Source organism: Theropithecus gelada, chromosome 9, assembly GCF_003255815.1.
Source record: "Theropithecus gelada isolate Dixy chromosome 9, Tgel_1.0, whole genome shotgun sequence".
NCBI lineage: Eukaryota > Metazoa > Chordata > Mammalia > Primates > Cercopithecidae > Theropithecus > Theropithecus gelada.
The window spans coordinates 111,450,797-111,474,807 of NC_037677.1; the positions used below are offsets into that span (position 1 = coordinate 111,450,797).

Genomic DNA, 24,011 nt, shown 5'->3' on the forward strand with positions numbered 1-24,011 from the left:
TTGAAAAATCTTTACAAAGCTGAAATTATGATATCAATAATATTTTATATCGCAAAGCCTTCAAATTAGTTATAGAGACAAGTTTTCCAGCTGTGTGGCCGAGTGAGGGAACGGAAGAGCCTTGAGTTCAGATTAGGAGGCCAGGCTTCCAGTCCTGACTTCATTATTCACACACTGTGACCATCATAAGTCTCTTTGGTTAATCTTCCTCCTTTTTAAAATCCAAAAAGTGATTGTTGAGGGGCCTCCCCAGCCCTAAAAGTCTATCGTTCTGTGAATTTCTATGATATATGTGAAAAAAAATTAGGTTAAAACAAAAGAAACCTACAGACACACTTTCATGACAAAGAGAGTTATGAATAGTAGCATACAAGACAATTTCCTTTTGTCTGTAATACTCTAATTTACTTTTAAGTTAAATTCACTCAATTTATGTTTTCTAGGCAACACACCTGCTGCCTAATATTCTGGAACTCATTCTCCTTCTCCTTCTTTTTCCTGTCCTTTGGAGAGAAGGATTGTTAATAATAAATTGATTAACTGATTTTTGAGCAAAAGTTAGTAATTGTACTTTAGTAAATTTATTTTAATACAGGTGGTTGTAAATATAATTTAGTGGTTTATCTAAATAATGTAAAGTATTTGCTTGCTTAAAAATATTGTGCATGAGATTATAGTTTATACTATTTCCAGATAGCATGTCTATGATGATGCTTTGGAAATACTCATTTTGTAACTGTATTTGAAATGTGAAGCAGTATAAGCAGCTTGATTAAGGAACATAAGCTTGTTAATTCATACTCTCTTAATCTGCAGTGTGAGTGATCATTGGGTTTACCTATTTTTCAGCAAATACTTAAAACAACTGGCATGTTATAAAAACTAATTTATTAAACATTCTTTGCCTATTATAATGTAAATAATTTGGTTGATTTATATTATGATTATAATAGGCAAAGAATACTTACAATTGACCCTTGAACAACATGGGTTTGAACTTGTAGGTCCACATATAGGCAGATTTTTTTTCACCCAAACATGGATGGAAAATACAGTATTTCCAGGATGCAAAACCTGCCTATGCAGAGGGCTGAATTTTCACATATGTGGGTTCCACGGGGCTGACTATCGGAACTAAGTAAGTGCAGATTTGGATATAACCGTGTATACTGAGGAACGGCTCTAATTTAAAATGATGTTAGGATAAAATCACAACCGTTTACACCACAGGTTTCCTTTTATTTACATGTGTGTTAGGAGGCTTTATTTACTCCTACATATATATGATGGAAAGTTGTTGATGACCTGTCTGTCATTAGTCTAAGTAACAAGATTTTGCCTTTGTTCCGGCAGGGAGTTAACTATTACAGTTTCGTGTTACCCCAGCATTTAGAATATAAACAGGTTGACATTGACTGCACCAAACTCTAATCTCAACAACAGATTATCACCATGCTGTTTGTAACTACATGAGCCTATGGTCTCACATGCTATATTATGGTCTCAGATATATAATATTATTTCTGGAATACCCATCATTAATATTTGATTGAAAATTTTATTCTGACAGTTATTAACTGGCCAGTTGCATTATCTTTTCAAGGTGGACTACATTCATATACACTGCCTCTCTGATTTTTGCAGCTTTTCAGTTTGCATTGTCTGATCTTTTCCTGTTGGCTTTCCTTTTTTTCTCTACCCAGTGTCCTCCGGGAATGAAACAGCAGGTTTTGATTTTCTATACGAAACTTCTGGGAAGAATCCGGCAGCCACTACTTCCACACATTAACGTGCACAGGCCGGTGCAGGTATGTTGTTCCCCTTACATAAAATTATTTGGTTTGATTTCTTTTAATGTTGAAACAATTTTATATTATTTTTCTGAGAGTAAAAATAATGAAATTATTCCAAAATTAACATGCAAATTAGCAAATACTTGAGCTTTCTTTATGCATCACATTAAGTGTACTTACAGTCTTTCTAATTCTCTTTTAAAATTTTATACATGAATTTCCCTTGGATTTTACTTCCATGACATCTAAAGGAAAATTTATTATATAACTGGTTAATTATTTACAGTAATGAACTTGAAAAATTTACCACTAATAAGTTTATTTTTATATAGATAATTATAAATATCATTAGTGTTCTGATTAATGCAGGGTATTTGCATCATATGAAAATTTTAAATATCCTTAAGGTAAATGAATGATTATTTTACAAATTTGTAAAAAGTAACCTAAGTTTAAAAAGTTAAAAACAATTGTTTTCACAGAAATTAATTAGACTCTGTGGTGAAGTCCTAGCAACACCAACAGAAAATGAAGAGATTCAGTTTCTTTGCATTGTGTGTGCGAAGCTGAAACAGGACCCCTACCTGGTTAACTTTTTCCTAGAGGTATGATACACTTCTTATCAACCTTCAAACTATAGTTACATTAAGATCATTATGAAAATTGAATTCTGTGAATAATATTAGAAGGAGCTCTATTTTGCGGATTATTAGCTTGTTTTACTTCCCAGAATTATTTTTCCTTTAAGATCACTATTTTATTCTCCTGGGAAAAAAAGAATTTCAAAGAATGCAGTTGAGCCAGAGATACGAGGTGGTGCAGGGACTGGACAGATACAAAGTCATGGCTTAAAAGAGGTCAACTTGAAGATTGAATCAGAGATAGACAAGTTGCAGAAGTTGATATGCTATCATATTTTCAGCCAAGCTTGCCCTAGTATGTAGCATGGGAAATCTGGCCTGGGATAAGGATGGCATGTGCAGATTTGGACGAGATGGAAAAAAGCACGAGTTATCTCTCCAACCTCATAGCAGTTGGGATTGCTGTAGTATTTCGTACTGTTTTGATAGCCATAATCACCAAATCATAGTTTATTTAAATTAAGTGATATTTTGGATTTCACTTCCAGATTTAAAGTAAAAAATATATTTTTGTACTTTTTGCTTTCATTCACTTTTTTTTTTTCAGCAGTGAAGTCATTTTGGAATATTTTAGAAAAAATGATTATGTTGTTTTTGTCTTTTTACCTTTTTGTTTGTAATTTTTTTTTTTTTTTTTTTTTTGAGGCAGAGTCTTGTTTTGTAACCCAGGCTGGATGTGGGGGTGTGACCGTGGCTCACTGCAGCCTTAACCTTACTGGTTCAAGTGATCCTCCCACCTCAGCCTGCCAAGTAGCTGGGACTACGGGTGCGCACCACCACACCTGGCTAATTTTTAAAAATTTTTTTGTAGAGACAGGGTCTCCCTGTGTTGTCCAGGCTGGTCCAGAACTCCTGAGCTCAAGCGATCCTCCTTCCTCGGCCCCCCAAAGTGCTGGTATTATAGGCATGAGCCACCACACCTGGCCTTCTTCTCAGTTTTTTAAAAAATATTTTTCTGGCCAGGTGTGGCGGCTCACACCTGTAATCCCAGCATTTTGGGAGGCTGGGGCACGTGGATCAGTTGAGGTCAGGAGTTCGAGATCAGCCTGACCAACATGGTGAAATACCATCTCTACTAAAAATGCAAACCTTAGCCGGGCGTGGTAGTGCACGCCTGGAATCTCAGTTATTTGAGAGGCTGAGGCAGGAAAATCAGTTGAACCTGGGAGGTGGAGGTTGCAGTAAGCCCAGATTGCAACACTGCACTCCAGCCTGGGCAACAGTGTGAGACTCTGTCTCAAATAAATAAAAAATATATAAATAAATTTTTCTTTCTTTTCCTTTTTTTGGATTAAGATATGTTACATATAATAGAATTCACTTTTTTTGGTCTACTTTCTGTGAACTTGATGAACACGGTTGTGTGACTACTACCATAATCAAGATGTGCAGCAGTTCTGTCACACTACCCCATGATCCTTTGTAGTCATCCCTCTTCCACCCCTACGCCCTAGCAGTCACTGGTCTATTTTCCATCCCAGTAGTTTTCTCTTTCCCAAAAAGTCATAGCCATGTAATTAGCCTTTTGATTCTGGCTTTTTAAAGTTAGCTTATTGCATTTGAGATTCATCCATGATTTTGTTCCTTTATGTTGTTGAGTAGTATACCATTGTATGGATGTACCACAGTTGTTTACACATACACCAGTGAGGGACTTTTGGGTTGTTTCTAGTTTTTTACAGTTGTGAATAAAACCACTAAGAACATCACACGCAGATTTTTGCGTGGATTTAGGTTTTCATGTCACTTGGATAAATACCTAGGGTAGGATCACTGGATCATATGGTAAGTGTATATTTATTTTCATGCGAAACTGCCAAACTGTTTTGCAAGTGGCTTTGTCATTTTGCATCCCATCAGCAGCGTATGTGAGCTTCTGTTGTTCCATGTTGTCATCAGCTCTGGATGTTGTCAGGTCTTTCTTGTTTTGTTATTTTTAAATGTTAGCCACTCCAATATATGGGTTTGTTTTCTATTTTACATTACTAAGTAATTTAGGATTCTATTCTGGACTCTTAACTGGAGTTAGGTAAGCAGCTAAGCTGTAAAATTCCATGAATTTAAATTTCTAGGTAATGTTAAGGACTATGCATGCCCTTAACACTAATCACGCACATCGTATGTTTTTCATCATATGCGTTATATTTTGTGTCATCTTTTGCAAATTTGCTTCGAAATGGCTAGAACAGTCTAATGATTTTGGATTTCTAAAGATTTATAATGGTATTAGAGTTTTTTTTAGTTTTTTGTATACTATGAGGAATATCTCAGTTTTGCTAACTGAGATTTTTCTTCTCAAAGTTCATTTTTGCTAAAGTTTTCTTAGGTAACCTTAGTGTACTTGGAATGCAAGTGTTTTTTTCCCCAAACAAGCCTGGAGAATTTCTTTCTCAAAAATTTCTGAAACTTGTTTTCTAAGTGCGTAGCATAGACCAGAAGCAGATGAAATATGTAGGCTTATGTATGTTTATGGTGAGGTACACTGTAGGTACCCGTCTTCAGAAAAACATTCACATTTCTAAACCTCACTACAGAGAACACCTCTCAGATTTAGTGACACGTCTGCTTTGTTTAGTGTTTTTATAACGTATTTCTCCAAAGCCAGAGGTGGTAGGTATCTGCATTTTTTTAACAAATAGGACTATTCGTATGTGTTTAATGTCAGTTACCACAGTCCCCTAGCACTGGTTATTTAAGTGCATTTTATTTTCTCCTGTTAGTCAGTATGCTCCTTGAAGACAAGGATTCTGTCTCATTAATCTTGGGTCCCCACAGCTTCTCTAGAATCTAGCACAATGCATAGGAACTGCTCAGTTAACACTAAATGAATGAATCTTTAGGGAGATGCAGGGTTTTGATTTTGTTTTTGCTTTGTTTTTAAGACAGTCTGTGTCACCTAGGCCGTAGTGCAGTGGTGCAATCTCAGCTCACTGCAGCCTCTGCCTCCCAGTTCAAGTGATTCTCATGCTTCAGCCTCCCAAGTAGCTGGGTTTACAGGTGCGTGCCACCACACCCGGCTAATTTTTGTATTTTTAGTAAAGATAGGGTTTCACCTTCTTGGCCAGGCTAGTCTCAAACTCCCAACCTCAGGTGATCCACCCACCTCAGCCTCCCAAAGTGCTGGGATTATAGGTATTAGCCACCGTGGCCAGCCAGAAATGCAGTTTTATTAGTTATAAGTATAGATAAGAGCAGAAGTGTTTTGCAGTTCTCAAGCACGTATTCCCTGAAATGTCATCTCTCTCTGTTCATTAATATCAGCCAATATTTGCATCTACTGTGGGTTAAATATATATGGTATGTGAGTTAGAAGCAGTCCTTGCCGGCCGGACGCAGTGGCTCATGCCTGTAATCCAAGCACTTTGGTAGGCTGAGGCGGGCAGATCACAAGGTCAGGATATCAATCAAGACCATCCTGGCTAACACGGTGAAACCCCTTCTCTACTAAAAGTACAAAAAATTAGTCAGGCTTGGTGGCACGTGCCTGTAGTCCCAGCTAGTTGGGAGGCTGAGACAGGAGAATTGCTTGAACCCGGGAGGCAGAGGTAGCAGTAAGCCAAGATCACGCCACTGCACTCCAGCCTGGGCGACAGAGCGAGACTCTGTCTCAAAAAAAGAAAAGAAACAGTCTTTGTCCTAAAGGGGTTTACAGTCTGCTGAAGATGGTAGATGTGAATGTTCAGATACTGTAATCTAAAGTAGAGTAAGGGAGAATCAAAGGAAAGGTACAAAGTAAATTCCCTAAGTGCTTATAGAATGGAGAGATTCATCAGCTCTAGGTCATCAGGAAAGTCTTCCTGGAAGAGGCCATCTTTGAAATGAGGCTGGGTGCGGTGTCTCACACCGGTAATCCCAGCACTTTGGGAGGCTGAGGCAAGCAGATTGCTTGAGCCCAGGAGTTCCAGATCAGCCTGAGCAACATAACAAGACCTCATCTCTATTAAAAAATAAATAAATGAAAAGAAATGAGCCTTGGCAGGTGTTTAGAGTGGGTGAACATAAGGAATGAAGATATAAAAGTTTGTGGTGTGTTCAGGAAACAGTATAATTAGGATGTGTGGCAAGAAGCACCTGAACAGATAGACTAAGTATTGTCAAAGGCTTTGAGTGACAGGATGAAGAGTTTATTCTTACTTGTAGATACTGGGGAGCCATTAACTATTTTTGAGCAGGGATGTTATTATGTGATGGTATCTGTGCCTTAAGTTAAATTGGCAGCAGCCTTTTATACGGCAGATTCTTTGGAAGGAGAGATAAAAGCAGGGAAACTGATTTGGAACCTTATGGAGTTACCCAGGCAAGAAGTAACAAGGACTATAACCAAGTTGGAAGCAATAGGTTGGAATGAAATGGGTGTGTTCAGAATAGAGGTAGGCTCTATATGGCCTTGTAACTGCTCAGATGCAGAAGCTGGGAAAGGATGATTTGAATGCTGGAATTCCTGAACCAGTAAGTCTGCTGCTAGTGGAAAAACAGGGGCCCCCAAGGAGCTGATTTTGAGGGGAAGATGATAATTTTGGTTCCAGATGCTTTGAGTCATCGTGATTTCCTAATGGAGATAATTAGCAGGTATTGAACATCTTTGATTTGGGAGGGAAGTTTAAGAGATTTAGAAGCCATGTGTGTGGCTATGTTGTGGGTACTGATGAGATCCCTAAAACAGAAGGGGAACAGTTTTAGTAGGAACCAAAGTGTTAAATCCACAGTTCCTCATCACCTAGGGAATTTTTCTAAAATGCACATTCCTTGGCTCTACCTCCAGATATTCTCATTCATCAGGTCTGGATGGGACCCAGGAATCTGCATTTTTATCAAGCCCCACAGAAGATCAGGATACCAACAGTCTTGAGTCTCACTTTGAGAAACATTGATTGAAGGACGGAGTGCTAAACTAACATCTTTCCTCTTGCTGTTCTTATTTGAGACACCTCTCCCAGCAATATTACTAGTATTTTAAATGGAATGAAATGTTTTACTTTCTTAAAAAGTATGATATGCCATTGGGTTTTTTTGTTTTGTTTTGTTTTGTTTTGTTTTTTGAGGTGGAGTCTTGCTCTGTCACCCAGGCTGGAGTACAGTGGCATGGTCTCGGCTCACTGCAACCTCCGCCTCCCAGATTCAAGTGATTCTCCTGCCTCAGCCTCCCTGGTAGCTGGGATTGCAGGCACACGCTACCATGCCCAGCTAATTTTTGTATTTTTGGCCAGGCTGGTGTCGAACTCCTGACCTCAAGTGATCCACCTGCCTCAGCCCCCCAAAGTGCTGGGATGTGAGCCACCGCACCCAGCCCATATGCCATTGATTTTGTTGGAAATTGGCAAATTGTTTAGAGTATTCATTGAGTTCCATAGAGTTGTTTTCTTTTAATATATGTTCTGTGAACTCAATTTCTCAAGAAGATTGGTCTAACCTATACTTTTAACAGCAATAAAAGTGATTTATAATTAGTATAATATAACTTTGGAAGTAGAACCCTGAATTCATTCAGCCTTTAATATGTTTCTATGATGATAGGCCCTGTGAAGAAGTTAGTTTATGGCGAATTTTAACCTATGTGTGTAATTTGATTTCTGCTCTTCTTTTCAAATGGAAAGCAAGATACTTTTGCCTTGAAGCTAATCATTTGCTAATTTGCTTCAGTTAAGATTCTCTTTGTGTTTGGGTATGTGGATTGGGGAAGGGAGCACCAGCATTTCAAGCAAATGTTATTTCTATCTTAAAGACACTGGTAAAAATGTCCCCTGAGTAGTTTCTTGGTTTCGCTTTTTTTTTTAATTTTTTGAGACAGGGTCTTGCTCTGTGCCCAGGCTGGAGTGCAGTGGCATGATCACAGCTCACCACAGCTTCAACCTCCCAGGCTCAAGCAATCTTCCTGCCTCACTCAGCCTCCCAAGGTCTGGGACCATAAGCGCAAGCCACCACACCCAGCTTATTTTATTGTATTTTTTTTAGTAGAGACACAGTCTCACTATGTTGCCCCATCTAGTCTCGAATTCCTGGGCTCAAGTGATCCTCCTGCCTCGGCCTCCCAAAGTGCTGGTATGACAGGCATGGGTCACTGTGCCCAGCTTCTTGTGTTCTTATAGAGTAGAGGTTTAAGGAAAAACTGAGAAAAGATTCTTATATATTTGAGAGAATGTGGGGGCTTTTACGGAAACGTTCAGTCTAATGCTGGTAACTTTTTAACTTTAAAATATTTTTATTTGTTAGTTTGTACTTCCCTCCCTGCAAACCCCCCGCCCGACCCCGTGATCTTATAAGAATTAACATGGAGGCTATGTAGTTACAGTAGTCCAGTGATGAGAAAAAAGTTAACTGCAATTAACCTCCTGAAAATTTTTCCTCACTAATGTTAGTTGTTCTAAGCGGTAGTCAAATTATCACTAATAGTGTTCGTTGCTTATGGTCAGTGTAAAACATTTTGTAATTAGTATGAGGAGTGTGATAAACTCCTATGCAATGGTAAAATCATTCTAAAACACAGTTTGTTAAAAGTCAGAATATTTTCAGTGACATACATAACATTTATTGCTACTCTGGTTAGGCATGTGGAATGTTACAGAAAAATCCATTAAAATATTATTTTTGGCTTTAAAAGTTCTTGATGTGACTTTTATAAAACATATATTCCTTTTCAGAATAAGATGAAATCATTGGCTTCCAAAGGAGTACCAAGTGTAATTTCGGAAGATACATTAAAAGGTCAGGATTCCTTGTCAACAGATACAGGACAGTCCCATCATCCAGAGGAATTATCTGGTGCTACTGGAATGGAGCAAACAGAATTGGAAGATGAGCCTCCTCATCAGCTGGATCACCTGTCCACAAGCTTGGATAACCTCAGTGTCACCTCACTGCCAGAGGCCTCAGTTGTTCGTCCAAACCAGGATTACAATTTAGTGAATTCTTTGTTAAATCTTACTAGAAGTCCTGTGAGTTATGGTCCTTACTTTTTTCCTCCTAATATTATTTCAATAATGTGCATTTATTTATTTATTTATTTTTATTTTTATTTTATTTTATTTTTGAGACGGAGTCTTGCTCTGTTGTCCAGGCTGGAGTACAGTGGTGCGATCTTCGCTCACTGCAACCTCTGCCTCTGGGTTCAAGCGATTCTCCTGCCTCAGCCTCCCCAGTAGCTGGGATTACAGGTACGCACCACCATGCTGGCTAATTTTTGTAGTTTTAGTAGAGATGGGGTTTCACCATGTTGGCCAGGCTGGTCTCAAACTCCTGACCTCAGCTGATCCACCCGCCTCAGCCTCCCAAAGTGCTGGGATGACAGGTGTGAGGTGCCCCTTGGCCAATAATGTGCATTTAAAATACACAAAATAGCCTATTTTTCTTTTACTGTAAAACATTAAATCCTTTTATGTTGAATTTTTTCAAACAACCTGATGTATATACAATTCAAGAATTGAAGGGGTTTGGTTTTTTTTTTTTCCTTTAGGATGGCCGAATAGCTGTGAAGGCATGCGAAGGCTTGATGCTGTTAGTAAGTTTGCCAGAGCCTGCGGCTGCAAAGTGCCTTACACAGAGCACTTGCTTGTGTGAACTACTGACAGACAGACTTGCCTCCCTGTACAAGGCCCTACCTCAGTCAGTGGATCCGTTAGATATTGAAACCGTGGAAGCAATTAACTGGGGGTAGGCACCGTTACTTGTATTTTCCCATAAAGGTGACTTCTTACACCTACACTTTAAAATCCATTTCTATTTTGCAATGATAGAAATCTTTGAAAAATTGAACACTACTAGTGATCATTAAATGGGAATATTTTCTCAAAGCTTGTATTAAATGTATCAGTCAGTGGTAATAAGTGTGGGAACAATCCAGCTGTTATATAGTTAAGATATTTTTATTTTGTCCATTATAGTGGTCAATTTTTAAGGGCTTACATTAAAAACAATAATTTTAGCTCATTATTTTTATCAAAAAAGGCCCTAAAAGAAGGAATCTCCTTTTAAAATAATTTCCACAGCCTCTAAAGCAGTCTAATCTGTCTCCTGGCCTGTTTGTACAGAATCTCTTCTACCTCATTGTTTCACCTCTTCTTCCTACCTTTTAGACTCCCCAACTTGATTCTCATAGGGAAATATGATTATTGCAGAATGTTTGTAAGTTACTAAAAAGTATAAAGCAGCATAAACAAGTTGCCCATAATCCCACCACCTATAAGCATCCTAATATTTTGACATAATCACCTTTTATTGTATTTCTCTGTATTTTTAACCTGTCTTTGTTTTTTCCACTCTATTTTCTGTCAACATCTATAGGGCAGACCCACTTGTTAACATTACGACTGTATTGCATTTTAGGGCAGGAAGAGAAGTAGTCCACTCGCTATTTTTGTTTGTAGATCCCCCTTTACCATGCTTTTCTTCCATCCCAGCAGCTGGGAACCTCCATCTTTTCATTGATGTTACTTGGTAACATTTAGGGCAGGAGTGTGAGGACCTATCCCAGTGTTTTTTCTCCTGCAGCTCCATTCTTTTCTCTTTTTTTTTGAGACAGAGTCTTACTACATCACCCAGGCTGGAGTGCAGTGAAGCGATCTCGGCTTACTGCAACCTCCACCTCTCAGGTTCAAGCAATTCTTGTGCCTCAGCCTCCCAAGTAGCTGGGATTACAGGCATGAGCCACCATGCCTGGCTAATTTTTTTTTTTATTTTTTTTATTTTTTTTTCTAAGTAGAGAGAGAGAGTTTCATCATATTGGCCAGGCTGGTCTCGAACTCCTGACCTCAAGTGAGCCACGCACGTCGGCCTCCTAAAGTGCTGGGATTACAGGCGTGAGCCACCACATCTAGCCTCCTGCAGCCCCATTCTGCTTTAATCTCTCTTCTCCTGCTTAATATGTGAAAATTATTTACAGCTCTTATTTAAAAGGTTTTCTCTTTGGTTTCTTTTATGGAACCTTCCTCTGACAGTCCTCCAGCATTGCCTGTGTGAATGTACCATACTATCTGAGTGTGTTCATGTGCTTTCATTTTTCCGTACATTCTGAATAGGGTCCATGCTTTTGGATAACTTTGGACTTAGCAATTCTTCCTTGTCTTACAGCTTGGATTCATATAGTCATAAAGAAGATGCTTCAGCATTTCCAGGAAAACGAGCCTTAATTTCATTTCTTTCCTGGTTTGATTATTGTGATCAGCTCATTAAAGAAGCCCAAAAGGTTTGAAATTTTGTGTTGTTTTTTGATGGTTTTAAGATATAAATATCTACTAAGTGAAATTGGAATCCCTAATTTATATCCCCAAATACATTTTAATTGTCTTAGAATACCATGGTTAGTAAAATAAGTAAACAAAAAGGTGTGTATGTGTTTGTATGTGTGTATTACAGTTCTGCCCTTTTATATTTCCTTAAGTATTACGGTGCAGTGCTTTACAAAGTAACACTGACTTCCCTTCAGTCCTGCTCTTTGGTGAGATGTTAATACTATATGGACATTGGAATAATTTTTTGTCCTATTCCTCTTATTCTTGGAAATTTAGAAAAAAGTGTAAATGACCCAGTAGCCAACATCTAAACTAGATTTATATGCCACCAACAAGAGAGTCATTAGGCAAGTTTTGTCTTTCCACATTAAGTCAGTTGGGGAGTGCAAACTGATTTATTGATGTTACAAATTATTCTTTCTTTTATATTAAAAAAAATGATGTTCCTACTATATTCTAGACTGCTGCTGTTGCTCTTGCCAAAGCTGTTCATGAAAGATTTTTCATTGGTGTTATGGAACCTCAATTAATGCAAACGTGAGTAGCCTGTTTTCTTTTGGGGAAAAAAAAAAAAAAACCGCATCCCTGTGTCATGTTATTAATTCCCTGTTCGTTGTGCTCAGTTCTGAGATGGGTATTCTGACATCCACTGCTCTGCTTCATCGCATCGTTCGGCAAGTGACCTCTGATGTTTTACTTCAAGAAATGGTGTTTTTTATCCTTGGAGAACAGAGGGAACCAGAAACTGTGGCAGAAATCAGCAGACATCCATTAAGGCATAGGTTAATTGAACATTGTGATCACATATCTGATGAGGTAAGCTATGTAATGATTTAGAATTGGACTTAGATTCTTTGGAATACTGGTTTTAATGTATTATACTTGAGATATTTTCAATACAGCCTCTTTTATTGGCTTTAGAAATTGAAAGCATGACTCACAAGATGGCAAGAAGAATAACTTATTTAAAGATATTTTTCAGTTAGCTTTTATCAATTTTGGTTTCAGATAAGCATAATGACATTGCGAATGTTTGAGCATCTCTTACAAAAACCCAATGAGCACATTCTTTACAACTTGGTCTTGAGAAATCTTGAAGAAAGAAATTATACAGAATGTAAACCTTTGTGCCCAGAAGATAAAGATGTGGTAGAAAATGGACTGATAGCAGGAGCAGTGTAAGTTTCCATCCAACTCCGTGAGTTCAGCATTTCATATAGAGGGAGAACTTTCTTTTTTTTTTTTTTTTTTTTTGAGACGGAGTCTCGCTCTGTCACCCAGGCTGGAGTGCAGTGGCCGGATCTCAGCTCACTGCAAGCTCCGCCTCCCGGGTTTACGCCATTCTCCTGCCTCAGCCTCCCGAGTAGCTGGGACTACTGGCGCCCGCCACCTCGCCCGGCTAAGTTTTTGTATTTTTAGTAGAGACGGGGTTTCACTGTGTTAGCCAGGATGGTCTCGATCTCCTGACCTCGTGATCCGCCCGTCTCGGCCTTAGAGGGAGAACTTTCTCCTCTTATCTATCTCCCTTATCCTCAAAAGAAATACCTCTTACAGTTTTAAAGTTCTTAAAAGTAAAATTAGATGCATTGATACCACCATCCTTCTACATTATAAATAATATTGTGTATTCGTTAGCTCTAATAACAAAATAGTATAGAATGTTAATTTGCCTAGAAAATATACATTATTCCTTAATCCTTTATATTAGCAAAATTATGTAACATTTTCTTAGAACATAGCAGAGAATCTTTTGGTTTAGAAAATGTCATAATAAAATAGTGTTTTTCATATGTCATTAAATTTAACTTAGAGATCTGGAAGAAGATCCATTATTTACTGACATTTCACCAGAAAACACTTTGCCAAACCAAGAGTGGCTTAGTTCTTCGCCTCCTGCTACTCCAGACCACCCCAAAAATGATGGAAAAACTGAAGTTCATAAAATTGTAAATAGGTGAGTTGCTATATAAAATTTGACTTCCATCTCTCTTACTTGTTTTTTGTTTTTTATTGTTACTATTTTTTGAGATGGAGTCTTGTTCTGTTGTCCACGCTGGAGTGCAGTGGTGCGATCTCTGCTCACTGCAACCTCCGCCTCCTGGGTTTAAGTGATTCTCCTGCCTCAGCTTCCCAACTAGCTGGGATTACAGGCTCCCACCACGTCATCCAGCTAATTTTTGTATTTTTAGTAGAGACGGGGTCTCACCATGTTGGTCGGGCTGGTCTCAAACCCCTGACCTCAAGTGATCTGCCCACCTCGGCCTCCCAAACTGTATAACATGTAAGAGCTCTGTTCTTAGATGGTTACAGAAATCTCTTATGAAAAAAAAAAAGGAAAAACATAATAAATAAATAAATAAAGATTATGTCAGTTTTTTTGGTCTTGCTTATGTGCCAGCCTGTGGGCAATGCTTGATACTAAGAGAAAAGCTCTACTTAATATTAACCATGGTTAAATGAACCCTCAAAGTACCCTTTTTTTTTTTTTTTTTTGAGACAGAGTCTCACTATGTTGCCCAGGCTGGAGTGCAGTGGCATGATCCCTGCTCACTGCAACCTCTGCCTCCCGGGTTCAAGTGATTCTCCTGCCTCAGGCTCTGAGTAGCTGGGATTACAGTCGCATGCCACCACACTTGGCTAATTTTTCTATTTTTTGTAGGGACGGGGTTTCACCATGTTGGCCAGGCTGGTCTCGAACTCCTGACCTCAAGTGATCCACCCACCTTGACCTCCCAAAGCGCTGGGATTACAGGTGTGAACCACCATGCTGGGCCATCCCATTTTTTAAAAATATAAATGGTTTAATTTTAAGTAATTCCCAATTGTAACAACATTGAGAACTGCTGGTTTGATAAGATGTACTTATTAACCATGTGTGCTAAGTGTTGGGCTATTCCTTTTTGTTAGTTCGTGGTTTTGTGTTTTTTTTAGAGTGCCCTTTTCTGTGGCAGTTTTTTTCCTCTTTTTTGCTTCCCTTGCAATGTTGTCACTGATATACCTAGTTCTGGCAGGTGATTTTAGAGAAAAACTGCATGTGACTCAAGTTGCAAAATTAGGGTACATAAAAATCTCAGGTTCAGTTACTTTAAACCAGTTCCCTGAGATTAACAAATATTATGGCAATCTGTCATTATACAGCAATCTGAAGAGGAAAAAAAAATGTCTTTCTTAGGCTTATTTCTATTTTAAGTGGAATTAGTAATTTTTAAAACCTTTAAAATAATGAGAATAATCAATGAATTGTAAAAGTCATTCAACACAAGGAATTAACAACATATAATTTCATTTTTCAGGTTTCTATTTGTATTAATACTTAACTGAACTTACAATATCACTGGATACTTTAGTACTTATAGTTATTATTGAATTGTGAGAGTATTATTGATTATGGCCTTTCTCACTTTTACTTTTTTTCCCTTTTTTTTTCATGCAATTGGGCATTTTGCATAATTGTGGCCTTTTTCATTTAAGTTTTCTCTGTCTGGTACCGGATGACGCAAAATCCTCCTACCATGTCGAGGGCACAGGATATGACACCTACCTCCGAGACGCTCATAGGCAGGTAGGTGAAGTCACTAAATGTTGGAAATGAAATCTAAGAATAGACACACACACACACACACACACACACACCACTTGTCACACTGCCCACCACCACTGCTCCAAGGAAATAACTTCATTATTATTCAAAATGAGACCTGGCATCTGGCTTGTCCTAGATGGTCCCAGTTATAGATCAATGAATTATTTTCATGCTTCCTCTTCACTCTCAAAAATGTCTCTGGGCCAGGCACGGTGGCTTACGCCTGTGATCCCAGCACTTTGGGGGGTCAAGGTGGGTGGATCACCTGAGATCAGGAGTTCGAGACCAGACTGGCCAGTATAGTGAAACCCCATCTCTAGTAAAATACAAAAATTAGCCGGGCGTGGTGGCAGGTGCCTGTACTCCCAGCTACTCAGGAGGCTAAGGCAGGAGCATCACCTGAACCCTGCAGGTGGAGGTTGCAATGAGCCGAGATCATGCCTGGGCAACAGAGCAAGACTCCATCCCAAAAAAAAAAAAAAAAAAAAAAAAAAAAAGAGACCTGGTCTCTGCTGTCGCTACTTTTGCTTTGTGCAGGTGACCTTAGTTTGCACTTCACCGATTGTATGTCTCCATCTCAAGATTTCTTTATGCTCTTTAATTTTTTCCCACTTTAAATTATATCTCACTTGGATCCATTTCTCCTGCTGATCCAAAACATGATATCTTAGTAATTCTACCCACCACGCACCCTTGATCCTCATCCACAAGACATGATCCTTTTCTCCTTCATTCTGATGCAGACAGTGATTCACAAGTATAGTCCCTCTGCTGCCCAGCTCTGACTCCTTCAGCCCTTGCGTTTCACCTTTCTACTTCACTCAAACTACTTACTTGAAGGTTTGCGCTTAGGTGCTAAATTAAGGAGCCTTTTCTCATTCTTCTTTCCTCTTTATAGCATTTTACATTGTAAGATTTTAAAAATTGTATTAAAAAGTTCCTCCTGGAAAGAAAACTTGTATTGAGATAAAATTCAACATTTTAACTATTTTAAAGTGTACAATTTAATGTTTTTTAGTATATTCACAATGTTATGCAACCATCATCACTAATGCCAGAAGATTTCTATCACCCCAAAAGAAACCCTGTACAAATAAAGCAGTCACTTCTTACTGACCCCTCCTCCCCGCCAACCCCCAGCCCTGGCAACCACTCATCTGCTTTCTGTTTCTATGGCTTTGCCTATTCTGGACATTTCAAAAAAATGGAATCATACTATATGTGGCCTTTTGCATCTGGCATTTTTTACTCAGCATAATGTAATGTTTTCAAGTTTCATTCAAATTGAAGCATGCATCAGTACTTCCTTTCTTTTTATGGCTGAATAATATTTTATTGTATGGATATTTTGTTTATCTGTCAGTTAATGGACATTTGGGTTGTTTCTAATTGTTGATTATTATGAATACTAATGCTGTGAATATTCCTTTTTTGTTGAATACAGGTTTTCCACTTTCTTGGGCATATGCTTAGTAGTAAAATTGATAGGTCACATGGTAATTCTATATTTAACTTTTTTGAAGAACTGCCCAAATGTTTTCCACAGTGGTGGCACCATTTTACATCACGCCAGCAGTGCATGAGGGTTCCAATTTCACCATTTCCTTGCCAATACTTTTTCTTTTTAAATTATAGCTACCCTAGGAGGTGTGAAGTGGTGTGTCCTTGTGGTTTTGATTTACATTGCCTTATGACTAATGAAGTTGAGTAACTTTTCATGTGCTTAGCAGACACTTGTACTCTTCTTTGAAGAATATTTAAATCCTGGCCAAGTGTAGCGACTCACACCTGTAATCCCAGCACTTTGAGAGGCCAAGGTGGAAGGATCACGTGAAGCCAGAAATTTGAGACCAGCCTGGACAATCCCATTTTTACAAAAATTTTTTTAAAAAATTATCCATGTGTGGTGGCATGCACCTGTAGTCCCAGCTACTTGGGAAGCGGAGGCAGGAGGACAGCTTGAGCTCAGGAATTTAAGGCTACAGTGAGCTATGATGGTGCCACTGCACTCCAGCCTGGGTAACAGAGCAAGACCCTGTCCCCAAAAAATAAAAAGTAAAAAAATCCTTTGCCTGTATTTTAATTGGGCTATTTGTCTTTTTATTGTTGAGTTGTAAGAGTCCCTTACATATTCTGCATAGTAGATCCTTATCAGATATATTATTTACAAATATTTTCTCCCATTTGGCAGTTGCCTTTTCACTTTTTTGATAGTGTCCTATCAAAAAATTACGTGTTCGACACGTAATTTTGTTTTTTTGTTTTTTGTTGTTGTTGTTTTGAGACAGAGTCTCACTCTGTCATCCAGGCGGGAATGCAGTGGCACGATCTCGGCTCACTGCAACCTCCACCTCCTGGGTTCAAGCGATCCTCCTGCCCCAGCCTCCTGAGTAGCTGGGATTACAGGCTTGCACCACCACACCAAACTAATTTTTGTATTTTTAGTAGAGATGGAGTTTCACCCTGTTGTCTAGGCTGGTCTCGAACTCCTGGCCTCAAGTGATCTGCCCACCTTGGCCTCTCAAAGTGATGGGATTACAGGTGTGAGCCACTGCACCTGGCCAAAAGTTTTTAATTTTGATGAAGTGCAACTTAACTATTTTTTCTTTGTGCTTTTTGTGCCATACCTAAGAAATCATTGCCTAACCAAGATTACATAGATTTTCACCTAAATCTCTTTCTAAGAGTTTCATGGTTTTAGTTTATCCATTTAAGTCTTTAATCTATTTTGAGTTAATTATTGTATATAGTGTGAAGTGGGATTCAGATTCATTTTTTTTGCATGTAGACATCCAGTTGTCTCTGCAGCACTAGGTGAAAGGCTATTTTCCATTTATTGACTCTAAGTGTAAAGTTTATTTGAAGACTCAATTCTATTCCACTGACCTATGTACCTGTCCTTATCCCAGCACCACCCTGTCTTGATTACTGCAGTTTTGTAGTAAGTTTTGAAATTGAGAAGTATGAATCCTTTAACTTACTTCTTTCTCAAAATTATTTTGGCTATTTGGAGTCCCTTGTAATTCCATATTAATTTTAGGATTACTTTGTCCATTTCTGCAAAAAAAAAAAAAAGCAGTTTTCAGTGTACAGTCTTACACTTCCTTCATTAAATCTATTCCTAAGTATTTCTTTATTGTAAGTGAAATTATTCTGTGAACTTCATTTTCTGATCTTTCCTAATGTAGAAATACTGCTGGTTTTCATGTACTGAGCGTCTATCCTGTAACTTCGCTGAAGTTGTTTAAACCACCTCCCACCCCCCATCCCAGCCCCCACCATTTCAAACTTTCTCCTTTTTTAAGGTTTCTGCAGCATCATTCTTTGCTGCTGCTGCTTTTAGGTCTCAGGTGTCATTTTTACTCTGTCCCCCATATTATGATATGGCCAAAAAAACAAAACTATCTATCAGTGGCCCTGTTTTCTATCTTCATTCCTTTGATATTCTTTTGGTTTAGCATTCATCCTGTCGTGAATTCTCTGTCTGAGGTGTCCCCAAAGCTCTAACCTCAGCCACTCAGATGTTCTTCTAAGACCTCAGACTTTATCTTTCCAAAGTAGAACTTACAATTGATTCCTCTAAAACTGCATTGCTCCTTTGTTTCCTGCTATGGTCAGTGGCACATCCATCCTCCTGGTCATCCAAGGTTTTATTTCAGAGTTGCCTGGGTGGGATTCATTGGTCTTCTATTCTCTTTAGCCTCTAGTCTATTGCCAAGTTATATCAGTTTTGCCCCTACTATATCTCTCCTGTCTGCCCCCTTCTCCATTTTTGCTTTTTGCTTTCAGAATCCTAGTTTACATCTTTATTACCTCTGCCAGGATTACAGTAGCCTCATCACTTGTTTCCCCAGCTTGTTCCTTCTGCTTAGAAGCCATTAACAGATTAATCTCATTCAAGTGTGCATCTGAGAACCCCTTCTTCTTTATTAACTCATAAAGTATAAATACTTAGACATCAAATCTTACAATTCAGGATCCTTTTGGATCATTTTCCAGCCTGCTTTTCTATATTTCTTACTATGACTTTCACTCGCTATCCAAATATAACATTTACGTGCATTAATTGATGCTATTCTGTTTGTCTGCAAGGTTCTCTTCTTATTTCTCACCCACCATCTGATATCTATATTTCTCCACTGTCTTCAACATCCAGATTAAATGCCAGCTCATGATTTATTCTTTTTACCCTCTTTCTCCTCTCTCTTCCCAACAGTAAAGGTAACTACTCGTCTTCATGCTCATGGCATTATCTCTCATCTTGTGTGGTCCTTTGTGTTTTCTTTCTTGTCTTGGGGTTGTAATAATCAGTCTCTTGAGGGTAGGATTCATGCCTGATTTACCATTAAATCCCACAAAATATGTACCTTAGAACTTTATACATTTTACAATATCAGTAACTATTTAGTATTTGTTGAATAAATAACCAGAATAAAATATTTCAAAATTTGAAAAAGAATTTTAAAATTTACAGTCTAAAATTTGAAATTTCTCAAATCTGAAAAATATACATTTAATTTTCATTTAAATTATTTGGATTGAAGTATGCTATTATATATAACTAATCTGCATATGCACATAGTTAATTCATAATACTTTAAAGTCCACATAAATACATGAATTTGTCTGCATGATGAATAAATTAATGGAGTAGCAAGTAACATTCAAATAACAATCAAAGACAATAAAAACATATCTTTTCGGCACTACCAATTAGGTTTTTAAACTGCTTTTATTCTTTCTGTAAAGTTTCTCTCATTTTCCATTTTGTGATTAAAATGCAGTTATGATTGTTTCAGAAATATTAGAAAAACAAAAAGGATAGAAGAAATTAAAATATTACTTTCCAAGTCAGAATATAAGAAGTATTAATGTAAAAATTATTTCTTAAAAATTGAGATTTGGGTCGGGCGCAGTGGCTAACGCCTGTAATTCCAGCACTCTGGGAAGCCGAGGTGGGCAGATCACTTGAGGTGAGGAGTTCGAGACCAGCCTGGCCAACATGGTGAAACCCCGTCTCTACTAAAAATACAAAAAATAGCTGGACATGGTGGCGCATGCCACCGCGCCTGGCCATGTTCCGTCGTTGTTGTTGTTGTTGTTGTTGTTGTTGTTGTTGTTTTGAGACGTCGTTTTGCTCTCTCTCCCAGTCTGGAGTGCAGTGGCGCGATCTCGGTTCACTACAAGCTCCACCTCCCAGGTTCACGCCATTCTGCTGCCTCAGCCTCCCGAGTAGCTGGGACTACAGGCACTTGCCACCACACCTGGTTAATTTTGTATTTTGTAGTAGAGAGGGGGTTTCACCGTGTTAGCCAGGATGGTCTCGATCTCCTGACCTCGTGATCCACCCGCCTCAGCCTCCCGAAGTGCTGGGATTACAGGTGTGAGCCACCGCGCCCGGCTGCCATGTTCTGTTTTAATTTCAGGTAATTTCTAAACTAGAGAGGTCAAAGTAATTTTGCTTTATTAAATAAGGAGAATCTGAAGAGGGAAGGCATATGGAAGAAAACAGTGCTTTAAATTTCTTTTGTTTCAATTCAAGTAAATTACATATTGGGGAGACTTTTAAAATTCATTTTTATTATATGAAATATTCTTGTGTTTGTAAATATTCACACTGCTTCACTGATAACTATCTGTAGTGAAAGACTGGGTTTTTGTTTTTGTGGGTTTTTTTTAAATTTCTAATCTGTCACAGACCAACACTTTTGTAAAATACAATAAAAATGAATTCCTGGCCAGGCACAGTGGCTCATGCCTATAATCCCAGCACTTTGCCTATAATCCCAACTACTCGGGAGGCCGAGGTAGGAGAATCTCTTGAATCTGGGAGGCGGAGGTTGCGGCGAGCCAAGATAGTGCCATTGCACTCCAGCCTGGGCAACAAGAGCGAAACTCTGTATCAAAAAAAAATAATAATAATTCCTATTATAGAAAATGAAAAGAAAAAAAAGACCCGAAATACAAACCCTGATTATTTTGTACTTAGATTCAACAGACATAAAACTCTTCATAGTCAAATTGTTAGGAATGCTTTTAAGTGCTTGCTCTTGCTTTTTGTCCTCATCTCATGGTGGACGGTAATGAACACTTTGGGGACCAGCACTGGTCCGTGGACCATTTCTGAGTAGCACTGTTTGATCCTATCATAACATCATGCCTAGTGTGCGTCCATTCTAGGAACGGCAGGCTTGTCTTCTCAGATAATGTGCATCAGTTCATCTGTGGTATATACCATTTTAGAATACATTTGAAACCTTGGCTAGGTCTGACTTTTCTTTCTAAATGTCCTCTAAATCGGTGATGAAAGTAACTAAAGCGTTAACTTCCTTTAAAGGAAAGAGCTGTTGGGTATTTTAGTAAAGTTAAAATATGTCTCTTTTTCATCAACTTACATTGGTACCAGCAGTTAATATAATCTTACCTGTGCCCCTAGTCACAGAAAGATCTGTGTCATCTCTTCTTCCTCTCCCTTGGTACCTCAAGCATAGCAGACATTCTGCATTCAAATGGTTTTTTATATGCCTATTTGAGGAAATCATTTCTATTTCATCTTAATTTGTTTTTGTTCTTTAATGATTCACATGCTTTTTTCCCCGTAGTTCCGGGACTACTGTGCTATCTGCTTAAGATGGGAGTGGCCTGGGTCTCCAAAAGCATTGGAAAAGTGCAATTTAGAAGCAGCTTTCTTTGAAGGTCATTTTTTGAAAGTGCTGTTTGACAGAATGGGAAGAATTCTTGATCAGGTAATACATTTTAAATTACTAATTTTCATGTTATTTTGTTGCCATTCACCACAAAATCATCTCAAGTCTTGGTAGATCTTCAGTAAAGTGCTTTTATTGTTTTCTTACTTTTTCCACTGGGTGACTTTTTCATGAAGATTGATTGCCAACAACTGGCAGATTTCTGATGCATTCTGTATGTTAAAAACATTTATTTGGCCTGACAGCTGCTACAGCATTATCTATCTCATGATAGGCCATTGTCTTAATATCCTTAACACATTTTGGAGATGATTAGAAGTGCTTTCCTTTTATGACTTGCTTTGCCTTTTAGTTAGTACATTTAGCACAAATACAGATTCTCAATTTAGAAGACCCTAAATGTCAGTTCAGATTGAATCTTGAACACTCTGGTCTCAATAAAATTACAGAATAGTGTTAGATGAACCTGACTCTTTAGACAAAGCTTATAAACGATACTCATTTTCATAACAAAGAGGTGAAATAAAAAAGGTTAGTGTACTCCTTTAAAGGTGGATAAAAATCACCATCAGCTGATAGGTTGCTATATACATCTCATCTGTTAAGAGAAATAAATTTGGGATTATGGAATCCCTCCTTCCATCTCTCATTGGCTCATAAGCATAGTGATGAGAGAGCTTTGAAATACTTGACCCATTAGAATATAAACCTGAAAGAACACAACTAGCATAGTACTTTCCTCAATGTAGAAACTGAGTGGACCAATTTGGAATTAATTTTCAATTGTATATTAAAGTACTTGTTCTTTTTTAGCATTTTAGTTAAATGTTTATGTGAGCATAGGGAGTTATAAAAGAAATTTACTAAGTAGGCTGTCTTCAACAACCAGAAAGTCAAATAAAGAAATTGTAATCTAAGAAATATTTCACTATGTTAGAGTTTAGTCAGCATTGTTTCTGACAGTAATCTCTATAAGAGACCAGGTCCTTTTTTTTTTTAATCTCTCAATAGCATGTGCTGTATTTCTAGTGTTGCTTCGGTTGGTTGTTTTAAACCTGACAACCAAGGTATACAAATCTGGCTATTAATAGGTATTATGGCCTCACATCATGGCTGGGTAAACCTCCTGGGTAGCCAGGATTCATCAGTTTATTGTTTTCTTTTTTTGTTTTTTGTTTTTGTTTTTGAGCCAGTTTGCTAGGTGTAGTTTAAATTTGATTAAGCTAACAAGCAAGAGTTAATAACAATGAGTGTCAAGACAGTAATGTTTAGAAATTTTGACCGAAAGTATTAAAAAAGAATCTAAATCATAAAAAGTAGTTTCTGAATTGGAAGATCCACCCTGAATCTTCAAACTTGAGCACTTTTTCTCTAGTTTGTAGAGTGCTGACACAAAAGGATACATTGAAAGCAGAATATCTGAAATGCTTAAAATACTTTTAGATTTCACCAGATAGCACTTCATAGCATAGAGCTGATTCATAGACTGTTTCAATCATTCTTCCTGTAACCCTGTATCATAGGCAAGACAGATTTCTAGTATTATTTTATAGATGAGGAATCCTTGGTTTCAGCTATGTGACTTACAGCTAGTAAGCTATGGAGCCCTGCCTAAAACCTTTTATCTTTAAAACTCTTGAGGCCGGTGCACCTTAGTCCCAGCTGCTCAGGAGCCTGAGGCAGGAGGATTGCTTGACCCCGGGAGTTCAAGGCTGTAGGGCGCTATGATTGTGCCTAAGGATAGCCACTGCACACTAGGCTAGGCAACATGGTGAGACCCCGTCTCTAAAACGAAATAAAAAACAAAAAAACCCTTGATTTTTCAAAGCCTTTTTGGTAAGAACATGGTATAGTCTGATCTCAGAGACGAAACACGAGTCCTAGGAAGTTAAGCATTTTTGGCCTAGTTTCATTTTCTTTCTTTCCTAAACATTTTTGCTGAGAGTGATGCTTGCTTGTAGTTTTTTTTTTTTTTTTTCTTTTTTTTTTTTTTTCTTCTTCCTTTTTTTTTTTTTTTCTGTGACCGAGTCTCGCTCTGTCACCCAGGCTGGAGTGCAGTGGTG

General features: G+C 38.1%; 1 protein-coding gene across 2 annotated transcripts in view; it reads left to right on the plus strand.

The window, feature by feature from the left end:
* Window positions 1-24,011, plus strand: part of FAM160B1 (family with sequence similarity 160 member B1) — a 46,321-nt gene that overhangs the window by 14,953 nt on the left and 7,357 nt on the right. For both annotated transcript variants that reach the window (XM_025397728.1, XM_025397727.1), the window contains exons 4-14: window positions 1,704-1,808; window positions 2,276-2,398; window positions 9,073-9,366; window positions 9,885-10,081; window positions 11,498-11,612; window positions 12,119-12,195; window positions 12,282-12,474; window positions 12,667-12,836; window positions 13,469-13,612; window positions 15,130-15,220; window positions 21,844-21,987. In XM_025397728.1, the coding sequence (XP_025253513.1) occupies window positions 1,704-1,808; window positions 2,276-2,398; window positions 9,073-9,366; window positions 9,885-10,081; window positions 11,498-11,612; window positions 12,119-12,195; window positions 12,282-12,474; window positions 12,667-12,836; window positions 13,469-13,612; window positions 15,130-15,220; window positions 21,844-21,987 (1,653 nt within the window). The remainder of the gene's footprint in view (window positions 1-1,703; window positions 1,809-2,275; window positions 2,399-9,072; window positions 9,367-9,884; window positions 10,082-11,497; window positions 11,613-12,118; window positions 12,196-12,281; window positions 12,475-12,666; window positions 12,837-13,468; window positions 13,613-15,129; window positions 15,221-21,843; window positions 21,988-24,011) is intronic.